Raw genomic sequence first — 14,975 nt, forward strand, 5'->3', positions numbered from 1 at the left:
TCGTCAAAATGGCAGGTCACTTTCACACTGCCAACAAGAGGAAGAGAAAAGATGAATGCAAAGCTGCAGTAGAGAACAATGACATTGTTTACAGGCCCAATGGATTATGGTTTGAGCTTTTACCTGCGTTGTAATTCCCTTAAAGCCTCATTAGCGCAGCGAGTTGCAAAAGAGCAAGAAAAACTGAGCAGACCCAGATCTGTCCTGGACTCTTCCTGTTTTTGTTTTTTTTCCAAGGATGAATTTATGAATATTTAAATAATGCCACTCTTTGAATTTCAAGCTGTCTGCATATCGGAGGCTGCAGAAATGCAATGATTAAAAACAATGAAGGTGCCTAACTCACATTTCAAAGAATTTCACTTCCATCTCAGCTGTGTTCCCACTTTGAAACCAGCAGCAGGGCAGATGGGCTGTAATCAATTAGTTTATGGTAGACAACATCTGGCACAAATGTGCTTTACCATGTATTTCTTTTTTTAGAAACATTCTTAAAACCTAGGTGCAGTTTTTTTTCCCAATAAAACTGCACCTAGAACAGTTTAAAATAGAAAAAAAAGAACACAGATTTGATCAAAATTCAAAACTAAATCCAATTTTTTGTCTCAACTGCAGCCAATAGTTTTCTTTATAAGAGTACATATTTGGAAATCGGCTGTTGTCTGAGGCACCAGCCAAGGGATTCATCAACTGCATGAAATGTGCTTCAGAGAAGTTGAGACAAAATATGGAGACTATTATTTGGATTTCATTGAATGTAAGAAAAATGGACATCTTTCTGAAAAGATTATTATCGTTAAAATTACAAGGAGAGAAAAAGAGAAACAAAAACAAAGCAAAGACCAGGAATTTCCCTGCAAGTCAGCTGAAAGAAAATGTTGCAAGTTTAAAGTTGAAGGGCCAGTAACTCCACTGGCCCTTTAGCAGAAAAGAGGAGATTGTCCAAAGGTGGCAGGTGGTCAGAAACTTTCATCCACTGGCAGGCCGGTCATAATGTAACCAAATCTTACATATCTTACTTTAGGCATAATTTAACGGTATATTTCATAAAATAGTGAAAAGACAGTCTCTTCGACATCCACTTTTACTTGAAGATGGGTAATTGTTACACTGTGGCCTTCTCTCCCAAGATGGAGGACTCTGAGCAGCGAGAGAACACAGAAATGTTTTAACATGGTTCCTCTCTTCCTTGAAGGCTGCTGCACTTTATTTTCACATCTGAAACAACACATCACACACACATATGACCTCGGGTGTGTCGTGTACCGTTGCATATCACCAAATTAATCACAGCCAAAAAACCTCGGGGCCATTTTTTCGGTCACAGTCCACCCACTGCGAGACATGATGGCAGCAGCCTATGAGGTTTCAATTTCAACAGCAAAGCAGAGACTAACGACGAAAAGGCCCCATGCTCTCCTAGTCAGACATCACTGTGCCTGAAAGTACAAGAAATTCCCAACTACCCACAGAGTGATGCATGGTAGTGGCTTAGTGGTGCTCCAAGGCTGCTGTGCTGCCTCTGGGACTAGGAATCTGTAGTGTGTGTTTGGTGAGTAAAATTGACTCAACCATTGGTTAAAACACAAAAATCAATCTACCTTGGTCAAAGAGGACATCCTGTAAAACGTTAGAGCGGCTTTATAGTCACCTGACTTGAACTCTGTTGAAGATCTCTGGTGAGATTTGAAAAAGAAACATGCAAACTCAAAAAAAATATATCAATATCAAACCAACTGATGGACTTTCCCCTTGAGCAAGTCTTCCAAAAGTTAAAGACGCAGTAGTCATTAAACACGACATTTTGTGTTAAATATTGAAAATAACTACCTGTAGTTTTAGTCTGGATGATTCGTTTGTTACAAACAGCTGCCAGTTTGTAGATTTTTGCCATTAAACATAATTTCCGCATGAAGGTTGAATAAATTTTGAGTGCAGAATCACACAGAGATAAATGGATCAATATGTCGATAAGACGAAGCAGTTGTGTAACATCAATTGGTAAAAAAAAAAAAAAAAAAAAATGTAAGTAAATGTGCACATAACTCTCTTCCTTGTTTGCACTTTACCACCAGATGGAATTAAGCTCTTGTTTGATAACCTCCTCACAGCAAACCTTCTGCCTGACTGCTGCTTGCCGCCTCTAAGAGATCAACAAGAATCTCTCTCTTGAGGTTTTCTGCACACGAGAGAAGAAAGCCTTTACCCTTCATCCCAGGTCTCCTCACATAATCCTTGCATACACTCGACGATGATCATTCAGCCTTTAAGTGTTCTCCAGTGGCCAGTTCTTCTCGGAACGCATCTGTCATGTCCCTGCTGTTCCCTCTACCAATATAATATTCTCTAATCCACCAGAAAGAGCTTGACCAGGTGCATCTTGCTAACACAAATTTCAGCTTTCCATATCTAATTAGACCCACTGCTTCAATGACACTGATTCCAGATTAATTATGCTGTGAGAGCCTTTGATGTTTGAGGAGAGCAGCAAATTTCTACCATGCCAGAAGCAGAAGCTGACATTCAGATAAGACTCTCCAAAGCTGACATTTCTTTACCCACAACTTCAAAATGTCAATTAATAGCATGTGGATCACAATGGGCTGTTTGTGCGTAAAATTGGATTAAAATAAAAGGAGTAAAAATAGTGGACATAATGCCGCTATTAATGGCTCCTTCATTAGAAACTGAAAGGTTCCCAGTCTTGTGCGTAAAATCTTAAAATTGCGAAGCTGAGCAGGGAGAAACACGTGGCCATCTGTTGCTTATTTAAGCGCATTTTCCAACTATTTATGGGCTTTTCTCCGACGTGCGTGCACTGCAAGCGCCGAGTCCAGAGACACGGAGGGGGTTTTATAGAAGCTCTACGGTGGATCATGTTTTCATTCCCCGCCAACGCGGGAGTAATGCGATTTCCCCAGCTCGGTTATTGCGCTGTGGATCAAAGAGGCGCATCAAAAGACATAATTTCATACTATAAAGCGGTAAAAAAGAAAAGTGTGTTCGTTTCTTTACAGTTGCGTTGAGTTGGCGCCTTTTGCGCGCTGGAGGGGAGGCTGTAGACGCATTTTACGCACGAACAGCAGCCCAGCTGGAAACAGCGTGTCCATTAGACACGCGCGCACACAAATGCGCACACTTATTCGTCCAGCAGCAACAGGCTGGGAGAGTTTTAAAGCGTCAACAAAGCTTGGAATCGGCACAAAAAGGCAACCAAGCCGTATCTTACACTCTTTTTTTCTCTCTCTCTACTTTTAAAAATTGCTCTTACCTTACAATGATGTACATGACCAGCACGTTTCCCACCAGCCCCACCATGCAAACTATGGAGTAAACAGCTGTGATAATGATAGCGATAATGACGGGGTTGGCGTCTCCGTCCAGGCTCCGGGACACACCGTCGTCCCCGCTCCCGTCGCCGCCGCATCGCATCTCCGCGAAGCTGCTGTTGTCGATGAAGCTCCGGCAGATGCTGCTGTTCTGACCGATAAACGGGAGCTGGCTCCGGAGGTCTGAGTTGTTAGCGGCGCTCTCCATGGCCCTTTGCCCCTCTGCGGACTCGGAGGCTGGGTGATAAGCCTGGCTGGGTGTTTGTTTGTGCCGTGTGGTGCGCCCCGCAAGCAGGACGAGTCTGCGCCGCGCCGCGACGTGCTGTAGAAATGCGCTGTGAGGCTAGATAGGGGTGAGTTCACTGACGACCCTCTCGTGGCACTGTAACGCCGCGTGGGAGCAGACAGGAAGCGTGGAAGTGAATAAATTTTCGCTCTTCATTTATTTTTCCAAACGCCGCGTCTCTCCGTATCATCCTCCTCCGTTCATGTCCCTCTTTTAGCTCACAAGTCAGAACTTCATTGGTTCCTCCTCTCTCTTCCCGAACGTCTTTTCTTACTTTCTCCTCTCACTGTGCTTGCATCCTACCTTCTCTCTTTTCTACTTTCTACTCAGATCATATTTTCTGTTTCCTTTCTAAAGATTTTACCTTCATTTCCAAACCCCCTTATAGCTTTCAATCAACCTATTTGGAGGCAGATTGCAACTCGGAATATATTCAAAAAGTTATTTTACTTCAGGTAGTTAGTTCAGAAAGTGAAACATGTGGCATAGATTCACTAAACTGAAATGCATTTTAGTTACTTTTTATTGTTGTGGCTAATGAACAACCAAATTCATCTTCTCGTGAAATTAACATGATCACACAAAGCCAACAAAAAATATATATATTTAAAATTCAAAAATGAGTCATTTTGGATCTTCTTTGGTATGAATTCCTGCTTCAGTGCGGCATGGCATGGAGTTGATCCACCTGTGTCACTGAATGGAAAACAAGACTACCTTGTAATATTAGCTTTTGTGTCTATTATCTTGCTCTGGACAATATACCACAGATTATCAATGGAGTTTAGATCAGGCCAGTTTATGACACAATGGTCACTAGATTGGAACAAATTCATAGCAATGCAGCAATAATACATTCCAATCAGTACAAAAAGTTACTTCATTCTATCCTGTGCAGACACTCTGTCTGCACTGATGAAAATTAAGTTAGTTTGTCACACTGAATCCTTAGTCACTGCCACCACAGGGCAGACCCAGCTATTTTCTGAGAAATGAAGTACATCTAAAGTTATATTGATATAGAAGTACGGTTTTTGTTGGTCAAGACAGAACTGCAATATTTTAAAACTTCTATTCTTGGACATGTTGTTTTGCATATGTTCTAAGATGTTTTGAGAAGTCCTCTTTGGTGGTAGACCCTTGTGTTTTGTTTGTGCGCTTCGTGCACCATGTAAGGCGAAAGGGTTTAAAAGATTCTTGCTGGCATGAACCACTGTAATATTTTTAAGTTTGAAATCAATTTGGGATCAAGGAAACATCTGCTTTTCGTCCTGACCCTCCTCAGACTATCCATCGGTTTCCTCTGACCAAAGACATATTGCTAGATGTCTGCTGGAGCGAGGTCGCCTCTGCTCTTAACCTTTCAACTGAATCCCACTTTTAAAAATTAAAGACGTCAGTTCAGGAACAGATCAGTCAGTCTACCGTATTTTAATCCAGTTTTAAGAGTCTGTCCACTTATCAAGCTGTGGAAACATTAAAAGAAACTTCATAATGACGACACTTTTTTTACTGGGTATTCAAATAGCTCAAGATAATTTTATTAGATTTTTTTTATAGTTTTTCTCTCACGTTGTCCTTTACACCAATGTTCTTTGGCATCTAAAACTGTTTTGCAAATTTGCACATACTGCCAACAGCAACAGCATTTAAATCTCGAGAAGCACAAATCATTCTTGATATATTAATAAGGCTTCCTTTTTTAAATAGTTGTTTGTCCACATATTTCTTTTTTCACCTTCCCAAAATGTCTCTTTATTTTTCTTTCTCTCCTGTTTCTAACAGGATCATTTGAATGATCAGATGAATACACAAAGTGATATTCAAACTTGAATCCAAGTAAGTAAAGATAATTTAAGTTTAGATTTAGTAAAATGCGATCATCAGAATTATACATTTCCATTTCATTTCCTTGATTCGTTCAATAAAAATTAGCAATACATCAAATACATTTTTATATATTTACTTTCCAGTTATCATGAATCAAAGCAACTATCAAGAGGTAGGCTTTTAGCACGAATTTAAAAGTCATATATTGTGGCCAAAAATCTTAGATATGAAGATTAGATAAAACCTAAATCTACATTTTGATGAAACTATGGTTATATCTTATTTACAGTTTTTCTTTTATCTGTCAACCAGAGAGGCAGTAAAAAGATAGATGGGGAGAAAATAAATTCTAATTACACACATACTGTAAATATTAAAACGTTAATTTCTCTGAAGGAAGCTGTTTCAGAAGAGGAAACCGTTTTAAGTCTTGGTTTCTTTAAGACTGTGATGATGACCACCTCAAACATGAGCTCTATGAGGCAACAAAAGTGGCTGGGAGAAAGGCACAGCTTGGGACTGAATCATCCTTTAAAGGGGATTTTACAACTCTCCTTGAACTGCTCTGTGAAAATGGAAAAAAAAAAGTTTTTCCATCATCTTTCTTGTGTAAGATGGCGATGGTGTTGCCAGTGAGCAGGCTGAGTTGTGAGCGCAGCTTGTCAATAAAAAAAATCATAAGCACATGACAATGAATGATGACATGCCCAGCAACAACGGAGTGCTTAGTGTTAGGATGAGGAGGACAAGATGACTGAACTTGGATGAGTTCGTTCCAACAGTAACACATCGCTGTCACAATCCTTTACGTATGGAGGTAGCGTGCAGAAACACGTCTTGTAACTTTTGTTCTCTGCAGTTCTCACATTGAAAGAACATGTGCTACAGTCTAGTTCTTTGCTGCCGTACAAAGAGGCTGCGATTTATTAATGAACCTATTTACATGCAGGTGGCGTCCGATGCGGTCCCCCACTTTTAAATCTTACACAGTTCAACGTGAAATATTTAGGTGAATAATTATTTGCAACTTGGTCACAAGGCTACACTCGACTGCAGGCCATTTAAAAACAAATGTTCCAGGCGTCATCCTTCTGCTGTCTGTGTCCCCACCTGTGCACCCCAGGGACAAAACAGCAGGCAGAGTGTTAGATCCAATAATATCATTGTTGGGACAATGCTGTGACATTTCAGTGGGAGTTGCAAAGTTTATCTGGCAGTGGCTTATATTTTCAGGGAATTAATATGACTGGGACACCTGTGACAGGCTGGATAATGTGATGTTGACATTTTAAATGCCGCAGTGCTAAATATGTAGAAAGGTAATGTTCCTTATTCTGCAAATGGGATTCTTCTACTGAATGCCATTGAAACAAAATGAATCACCAAAGAGGAATGTGGATAAGACAAAAGCAATGGGTTTTTTTTCTCACACTCAAAAAACTATCAGAGATCCCTCTGTTGCTTACCACTGCTCTTTGTGGCCCAAATTGAGTTTGTCAGTACTTATAAATATGTTGGCTTTATTTTAGTTAAAGAGTTCTCTTTTAAAAATCACCTAATTTGATACGAACATTGAAAATGAAGATTGAAGATCCTGTTTCTCTCTCAAAGCTAGAAGAAAATTCTCCAGTTGTCCACATTCTCCATATCTCCATATCTCCATAATCCAGACTCCTGGATTATGGAGATATTTTATGTATGAATGCTTCCACCAAATGTCTTCAATCATTGAATCATTGTGTATCATTGTGCTCTAAGTGTTGTAACAGGAAGCAGGCATGTTACACGTCATTGTGAGTTGTATGCAAAAGCCGAACAGCCTCCTTTAAGCGTACGGAGAAACAAATAAAACTCTACTCGGATCCAACCTGCTTAAATTCTCTCCTACATCTCTGTCACTTCCTGGTGTTTAAGTTCCAGTAACATTTTTTCCTGTGCATGTTGTTCCACGTGTTCAGACAATCAGAGTAATGGCTCCTATGACATGGAATCAGCTGCAGTCTGAACTCCAGATGTCGGATTTGATTTCGTTGGACTAATTTTGATCGGTTCTTGGAAACGTAATGTGATTCTATCGACTAGTGTCACTGCTTTTAAACTGATTTGTAATTTGTTTAAAACTTGTGCATATGTTTTAGTTTGTTTTACTTTTGTGTAACCGGGTTGTCGTGTGTTGCAGGTTTCTGCATAGGTCCCTCTTGAAAATGAGATCTTGACCTCAACCTGGTGAAATAAAGGAAATAAGAAAAAGTGAAACAATTGCACGAATTCTTCATTAAAACATCAAACTGTCACAGTCTATGGAGTTGTTTGATGCTGAAATTGTGGGACATACGATGTTGTAATAATGTATTAGCTCTCTAACATTAGAAAGTAATGGCTTGCCATCTGATCGTGTGTTTAAACCCAAGTTATAAACCAGTGTTGCATCAAAACATGACAAAGGAGCTATTTAAACTGAAAAGGTTTCTGGCACTTTGTTACCAACATGCGGCTTTGCTTCAAAGACACAATATGTTCATGTTTCTTTTTTTTAATTTATGAAAAGATAAAGTACAAAATAGGAAGCAGCAAAAAAGTTATTTCAAGGATTTAATAAATAAGAACGTTATGTAACAGAGTATATCAAAAAAAGGACAATGTGTCTTGTCCTAACCTAAGATTTACAATGAAATCTTAGGTTCTGTTGGCTCCTTGCTGTATTTTCTCCCCCCTCCCTTGTCCTTAAAGACATTACTGCTCATCAACTTCAGACATTTTTTCTCGCATGTCCAGTTGCCCACTCCTGATTTTTCTGTACAAACTGTACCGGCTGCAGTCATGGTCAGGTAGAAGCACTGAAGGGAAAATCTATGAGCCCTTTGGAGAGAATTATTGATCAAGATTACTTTTAAAAGAATAATGAAATACAGTCTGGCTAGCTGGAAGCAAAAATATAAAGAAATGGGATTTGATTCAAATTCTCTGCACAGGGTGTCAAAAGTTTATGAAGGAAAGTTTTCATCAGATTAGTGCTGATGTGGTCTCATTTAATGACACTTTAAAGCTGCTACGTTTGTATGTTTCCCTGGGATTTTATGTCATGGACCAACATAGACTGTCTCAGTTTTATGTATTTATTGTTTTTCTCACCTTTTAATAGCTGTAAATAATTGTTGTGTCAATCTTACAGATCATTCAGGTCTTCTGATTCTGGTCTGCTTTGGTATCCCCAGAACCAAAACCAAACATGGAGAAGCAGCATTCAGCTTCTATCCACCAAATATCTGGAACAAACTTACAGAAAAGTGCAAAACTGCTGAAACACTGAGTTCCTTTAAATCTAGACCATAAAAACCCACCTGTTTAGAGTTGCTTCTGTGCCATAATAAATGAAACATTAACCAACATTTTGATGTGTAATGACAGCACTTGGAAAAATGTAATGTTTCACCTGGTGATTTTTTTGTCTTTTTATGTTGTAAAGCACTTTAAACTGCCTTGTTGCTGAAATGAGCTATGCAAATAAACTTGATCGATTGATTGATTGGCAGGTTTTCTTCTGCCATCAGTGAAATCTTACAATGCTCCCTCTCCCCTCCAAAGAAAAGCATTAGGACATGGCCATGTTACATCAAGGGTTGTGATGAGGGGGTAAATACAAATGGATAGCATGCTTTTCAGATTATATTTCGGAAAATATCTTGTAAATCACGTCTCCTTTTTGTTTCCGCTTCTCAAAAATGTATTGTTTCATGCTTTTTAAAATGGCAATAGCGTATTGGAGTTGCACAAGGCAAAATAGCAAGACGGTCTAAAGTAATTATTAGTTTTGAAAAGCTGTGTATCGAACTGAAAACAAGGAAAAGAAAACAATACTAAGGAGAAGGATGGCACTATAGATGCAGGTGTGGCATTCACAAATTCAATTAATTGTGACGAGGGAGAGAAATTAAACTGAATCTAGGAAATAAAACACGAAAAACAAAACAAACCTAAGGCTACGGAGAAACAATTTGTTCAAACGTAGCAAAGCTAATGCAGAAAAGGTTGCGGTTTGCTGCTGCTGCTCTGCAATACTCTGTCTTTGATGGCTGAAATAAATGTACCTCAGTGACTGGAGGGCTTCTCTCTGAATGACCTTTTCAGTCAGCTTTCACACCGGCTGTGTGTTTGCACTGATAAGTGCGGTGGAGGTGTTTCACTGAATATATATTTATACATATATATATATAAATATATATATATATATATATAACAAATAGCGGCAGCATTTCAGATATATCCACACCCCTTCATCTGCTCTGGTTGAGAAGTCCAGTCACGTTGTGCTGCATTCCCAGGTTTGATTTTATTATTAACAAGTCTCCGTTCAGCCTTCCTGTTCTGTGGATGAAGAGAGATTTGTCTTCTGTCCATGTTGCATGACAGATATTTTTACCTCAGAAATTGTTTTTCATCAGAATCATTAAAGCTGGTTTGTAATTTTACCTTTTTACTGCTGACCAGTTAGACCTTTTCCTTCTCATCGTTTCCAATCTGATCCTTTTTATGCACCGATTATACAAACCCAAAAACACTGAAGCATATAAGTACACACAGCAGAAAATGAAAAGAAAAAAAATCAAGAGACCTACATTCAGGCTTTGACAGAAGAAACTGGAATAATTAAATAAATAAAATCACCGGCATGTGTAAACGCTGCTAAAGTAAAAGAAAAGCATTACAGCAATATATCACTGGATGTAATTTATATAACCATTAAGGGCAGTAGCAGCGAAGTCCAGGAATAATTTGAAAAGTTGTCCACAAGGACCACTTAACTTCCTATTTAATGTATTTGCATTAAAATAGGAGAGCTAGGCAAAGGAGTGTAACTCAGCATAATCCAACAAGAATTGATTTTAATCAAGGTAATGTTCCCGCTCCCCTCGTTACAGAGCGGCTGTAAATGGGCAAAGACTATTACATGAAACGTTCCTGTATTACTACTGCCGCTTGATGCTGTTGTTTAATGTTTGCTTTCATTTAGAAATCTGACAAATTAAAAACAAAAATCCTGAAATTAAGCAGTACACTTCATGCCATGGGTTGAGTGCTTTTTGTTATGTAGATGTTAGTTGTGCTATTTTAATAAGAATTGTTCCAAACACAAACATCATCTGGCATTTTTTTAAAATCAGGTTTTGCTTCCAAGAAGCCAAAAATAATTTGTAATCTTTTAGAGCAGTCTTGACTCTTTGCGCTTACTTGAGTATTTTTCAGAGACATCCCCTGCTTTTCACTATTTTCAAATAATTCTCAGCCATGAGTCAGTCAGCTATGAAAGGTTCTGAAAACCATGTTGGGTCAGTCCTGTCTGTGTCTGCAGACAGCATGCCACCATTATTTTTAAAAAAAGAACTGGTTTTTAGTCAGCGTTTCCAGCAGCCTGCAAGGAAAGACAGGTTATTCTCATTTCTCCTGCTGAGTCTATGAAAACTATAAGCTATAAAAAAATTATGCCAGATTTACATGGAGGTGACAGTTTTGAGGTCACTGAGAAAGCAAGCATGCAGTAAGCAGATGGGTGTATTGACGGTCATCGTCTGAATCAGAAGGATGCAGCTGAATAGCCACGTTGCATTCCGTGGTGAGTTGAATTCAAAGATTTGTAATCGTAGCAAGAGTCACGGGTCTGATAGTTGACGAAACATAATAGACTGAGATGAGCAGAGTATAAATAGGCCGCCTGGAAATTAAAGGTGTGGTTTGGGCGTGGCCCTACTCCCGAACCTAAGTTAACACATTAACTCCATATAGCTCTTACACTAGTTTCTAGACTACAAACTAGAACCTAGCGTTTCTAGGTAGGAGCTAGCGTAAGCTAATAAAGCTAGGTCTTACGTTTCTAGCGTAAGAGCAAGAAAATAGCTAAGTTTCTCGCTCTTACGCGAGAAACTTAGCTAGTTCCTAGTCACCGCTTGTACATTAGTTCCTTCCCCCCACCAGTGCCCCTCTCCACCCCTTGCTCCTGATGGTACCACCAGATGGCGACATTTCCTGTATTCTCAAATCCAAAACTTGACACGTTCGTGTCAATCATCTTAGGGCACAGGTGTCAAACTCCAGTCCTCAAGGGCCAGTGTCCTGCAACTTTTAGATGTGACTCTGCTGCACCACACCTGAATAGAATAATTAGGTCATTAAGGCTCTGGTGACCTTATTTACACAAAGAGGAGGAAATTAAGCCATTTCATTCCAGTGTTTTGTACCTGTGGCACATCTAAACACTGCAGGACAGCGGCCCTTGAGCTCTGGAGTTTGACACCCCTGTCTGAGGTTATCCTATGTCTGACATAAAACCAAGGCACATCAAGAATATGGACGGTAGCATGGAGGCTGGCAGGCTTTGAATCGTACACAACAACGGTAAGTTTTTGATGTCTGAAATTAATGTACCTAAGTGACTGAAAGACTTTTGTTTTTCACGCTTCTTACAGAATGACCTTTTCAGTCAGTTTTCACACTGGCTGTGTGTTTGCACTAATAACTATAATCCACTTGTGAATTACCAAGAGGTGTTTCAACTAAAGGCGTTACAAGTCCTTATGAAACACACAGAAACAGACGGTGACAACTTTTCAAATTCATGTGTTAAAATCTTATGGTATTTTTTGCAGCATATGTGGATTTATTGGTAACTGAAATCAGCTGATGTTCGACAGACTGAAGGCAGGTCTTGTACTTCAAAATATACTTCATTCAAGTCAGCTGGCAGTCCTTGTGGGGCTGTAAGAGTGGCAAATATAAACCCACTTTTCAGGTTTTTATTTGCCACCAATTTTGGAAGCTGTCATTTTTATGTCACTTCCTAACTACACACCACCTTATCATTAATATAAACTTAAAGTAAAGCATTTCAAAGGGTGTATGGAACTTTTTTTTCCTTTACAATCTTTGAAACTTGTTTATTCTCTCCAGCCAAGGAATATGAGAAAGCCTTTGTCACACTGAGTTTTGAATTGCAGCTCTGTTTGCTAAATGCTTGGAGATGCGAGAAAACATTTTTTCTGTTGCCATGCTAACAATGAATGCTATAACTCAGAGCAAAATAAAAATGTCTCTGCATGCCTGACAGGTGGTTGTTAACCCAGCAGTCATATCCTTTTTTTTTTAAACTTTTTTCTTTTTTTTGCGGAGTAGACAAAAGAACAACACATCTGCAATCACAAGCTTTAAAGTAATCAGGCATTTTGTTTTCTGTTTGAATGAAAACCATTGGTGGCCATTTTCTTTAAATGTGCCTTGTTTTGAAGGTGTATGAACAGGTGCAATTTGACAGGCAAGTTGAAAATACGCTGTGCTCCAACATGATGAATACTTTTTCAGCTTTAGGTAAAAAACTGATGCAAAAGAAAAACGACAACAAAACCTCAGCACTCTGAGCTTGATGTGATTTATGGCCTTGAGTGACATTTCCACCATCTGGTCTCTTTTCTTCTCATTTCCTGTCGGTGCTGTGCAGTTCAAGTCAAATTATTTTAACAGAAGCTCAGAAAAAAACAAAACATTGCAGAGGTGTGATGTTTGTTGTGTTCTGACACTGGAGATGGCGTTACCCTAAACTCTGCTGGATTGCCGGGTGGAGAATAATTACCGCTACAGTGCGTATCATGCATAACAGATTTGTTGTGTTTGAATGATGAGCTGTTCTGCTTTCAGCTGCTGAAAGAACAGGCTGAACAAATACAGCAGGACAGGTTTTTATTTTCTAAAGAGTCATGAGTTTAACCCCCTTAAAGCTTTTCTCTTAATAGGATGAAACAAGATACATAAACTAGTGATAAACTAGTCTGCAAAATTAAGGAATATGATTTATTTATTTATTTTTGCTTGCTAAAAACCCGACACAAAGAAGACTGAAACAAATAATTTCTCCATTGATGATTTTAGTGTCTTCTCTCTGGTGTTAGTTTGCATTTGCAAACACTTTTAGAGTTCTTTTGATCACAGCATATATTTTCAGGACTGTAGTAAATTGGAAGATGCATCATTTACATTTCATTTTTGCAGATTGCTCTGGTTTAAATTGGCTCTAAATGATGACCTGGGGCGGGGGAAAGGAAGCGGTTTTCAAAGCTGACAGCTTTAGTCTTTGATTCTGTCACTTCTGACAGATTTAATCTCGCCCTAAGGAACTAATCTAATCTCCCTGTGTGGTGATTTGCTTGACATAATATACATTTTTCAAGGCAGCATGACGAGCTGAACAGAGACCTCCAGCTGTAAAGCACAGTGCTGCGTGAAACATTTAGCCTACTACAAAAAAAATCTAAAAAATCTTTTGCCACAGTTAAAAATCAAACCCAACAATTCAAAACACATTTTTCTATTTAACTGCTTTAACTTTATTAAGTGGGTTTGATTTATAAAGATGGTACAATAAAGAATCTAGTTCAGGTGTTAGTAGTTATATTATCAACGGGGCCACATGAGAAATGAGCTGAGCTAAAATGGTAAATTCAATATTGAACTAATTCACTGTATTTCTTTAAAAAGAGCAGTAGTTGGCATTGTTCTAACAAGCTACTAAAACTGTCTGAGTGTTTTGAGTGATGCCACAATGTTGTTATTCATTTCCTCTTGACGGTTATTGAGTCCCAACTTTCAGTGTGGCTTTATTATTTTTCTACTGGGAAGACGAGTTTCGTTTTGCAGTGGAGAACGTTGTTTTGTTTTTGTTTTATTGTTTTCTTTCCTTTGCTTCTCCATCGTCCCGTTTCAGGCAGGCAGCCAGAACTCTGAGTCATCGTTTGGCTCTAGAACCTCATATTTGAACAATTTGTGATATTTCCTTAAAAGCTTCTTTCATGTATCCTTCTCTCCATTTTACATTGATTATACTGCTCAGTTTGGCAGGAATCTCTTATTACTTTCCAACTTTCTCAGCCAGTATAGGATCTATTTTCTATAATCAGCAATCTCTCACAAAGTACAGTATCACTTAGTTGGACTCGGCATCGCAAACATGACGCTGTTCTAGTTTAGTAGTCCCTAAATCCCCGATGCCCACTGGCACCATTGGTCCTGGCTTTTCACCGTTGTATTTTTTGAACCCTTTTCATGTCTGAGGCACCTTTTATTCATTTTGATTTTAACTGTACTGTCATTGTGTTTAATTTAGAAACAGAGGCCTTTAGAGTCTGACATGCAGTTCTTTGGTTTTTCTGAAACCCTTTAAAGGTCTGACCGTGGCGTGGATTTGTCGGGATATCCACTTGTAGAGAGACTGACAATCATCTGAAATGTTTTCCACTTGTGAGTAATACTTATCAATTTAGAATAAGATTCTCTCAATACTTAACAGATGTCTTTATAATTCTCCGTGGACTGAGAGGCAGCCGCTGCTGCTTCCAGAGTCGTTGCTGATGTCTTTTTCTCTCTGACGTTGATTCCTGGTGGCAAAGAGACGAGAGTAGTGGCATCACGGCTAGCACCGAGGTTTCATAGAAACTGTTCAACCACCATTCTTTGCCTTTTATTTTGACAAAAGCATATGTGGTACATAA

At 38.9% G+C, this 14,975-nt stretch overlaps 1 protein-coding gene across 2 annotated transcripts in view; it reads right to left on the reverse strand.

Annotated features, from left to right (window-relative positions):
* The window catches only part of oprm1 (opioid receptor, mu 1), a 39,039-nt gene extending 35,178 nt beyond the window's left edge, over positions 1–3,861 (reverse strand). For both annotated transcript variants that reach the window (XR_004337861.1, XM_032553464.1), the window contains exon 1: positions 3,272–3,861. Coding sequence is in view for 1 of the 2 variants with exons in the window: in XM_032553464.1 (XP_032409355.1) it covers positions 3,272–3,537 (266 nt within the window). In the remaining variant the exon portion in view is untranslated. The remainder of the gene's footprint in view (positions 1–3,271) is intronic.
* Positions 3,862–14,975: the final 11,114 nt, after the last annotated feature.

Source organism: Xiphophorus hellerii, chromosome 22 (genome assembly GCF_003331165.1).
Source record: "Xiphophorus hellerii strain 12219 chromosome 22, Xiphophorus_hellerii-4.1, whole genome shotgun sequence".
In the NCBI taxonomy this organism is placed as follows: Eukaryota; Metazoa; Chordata; class Actinopteri; order Cyprinodontiformes; family Poeciliidae; genus Xiphophorus; species Xiphophorus hellerii.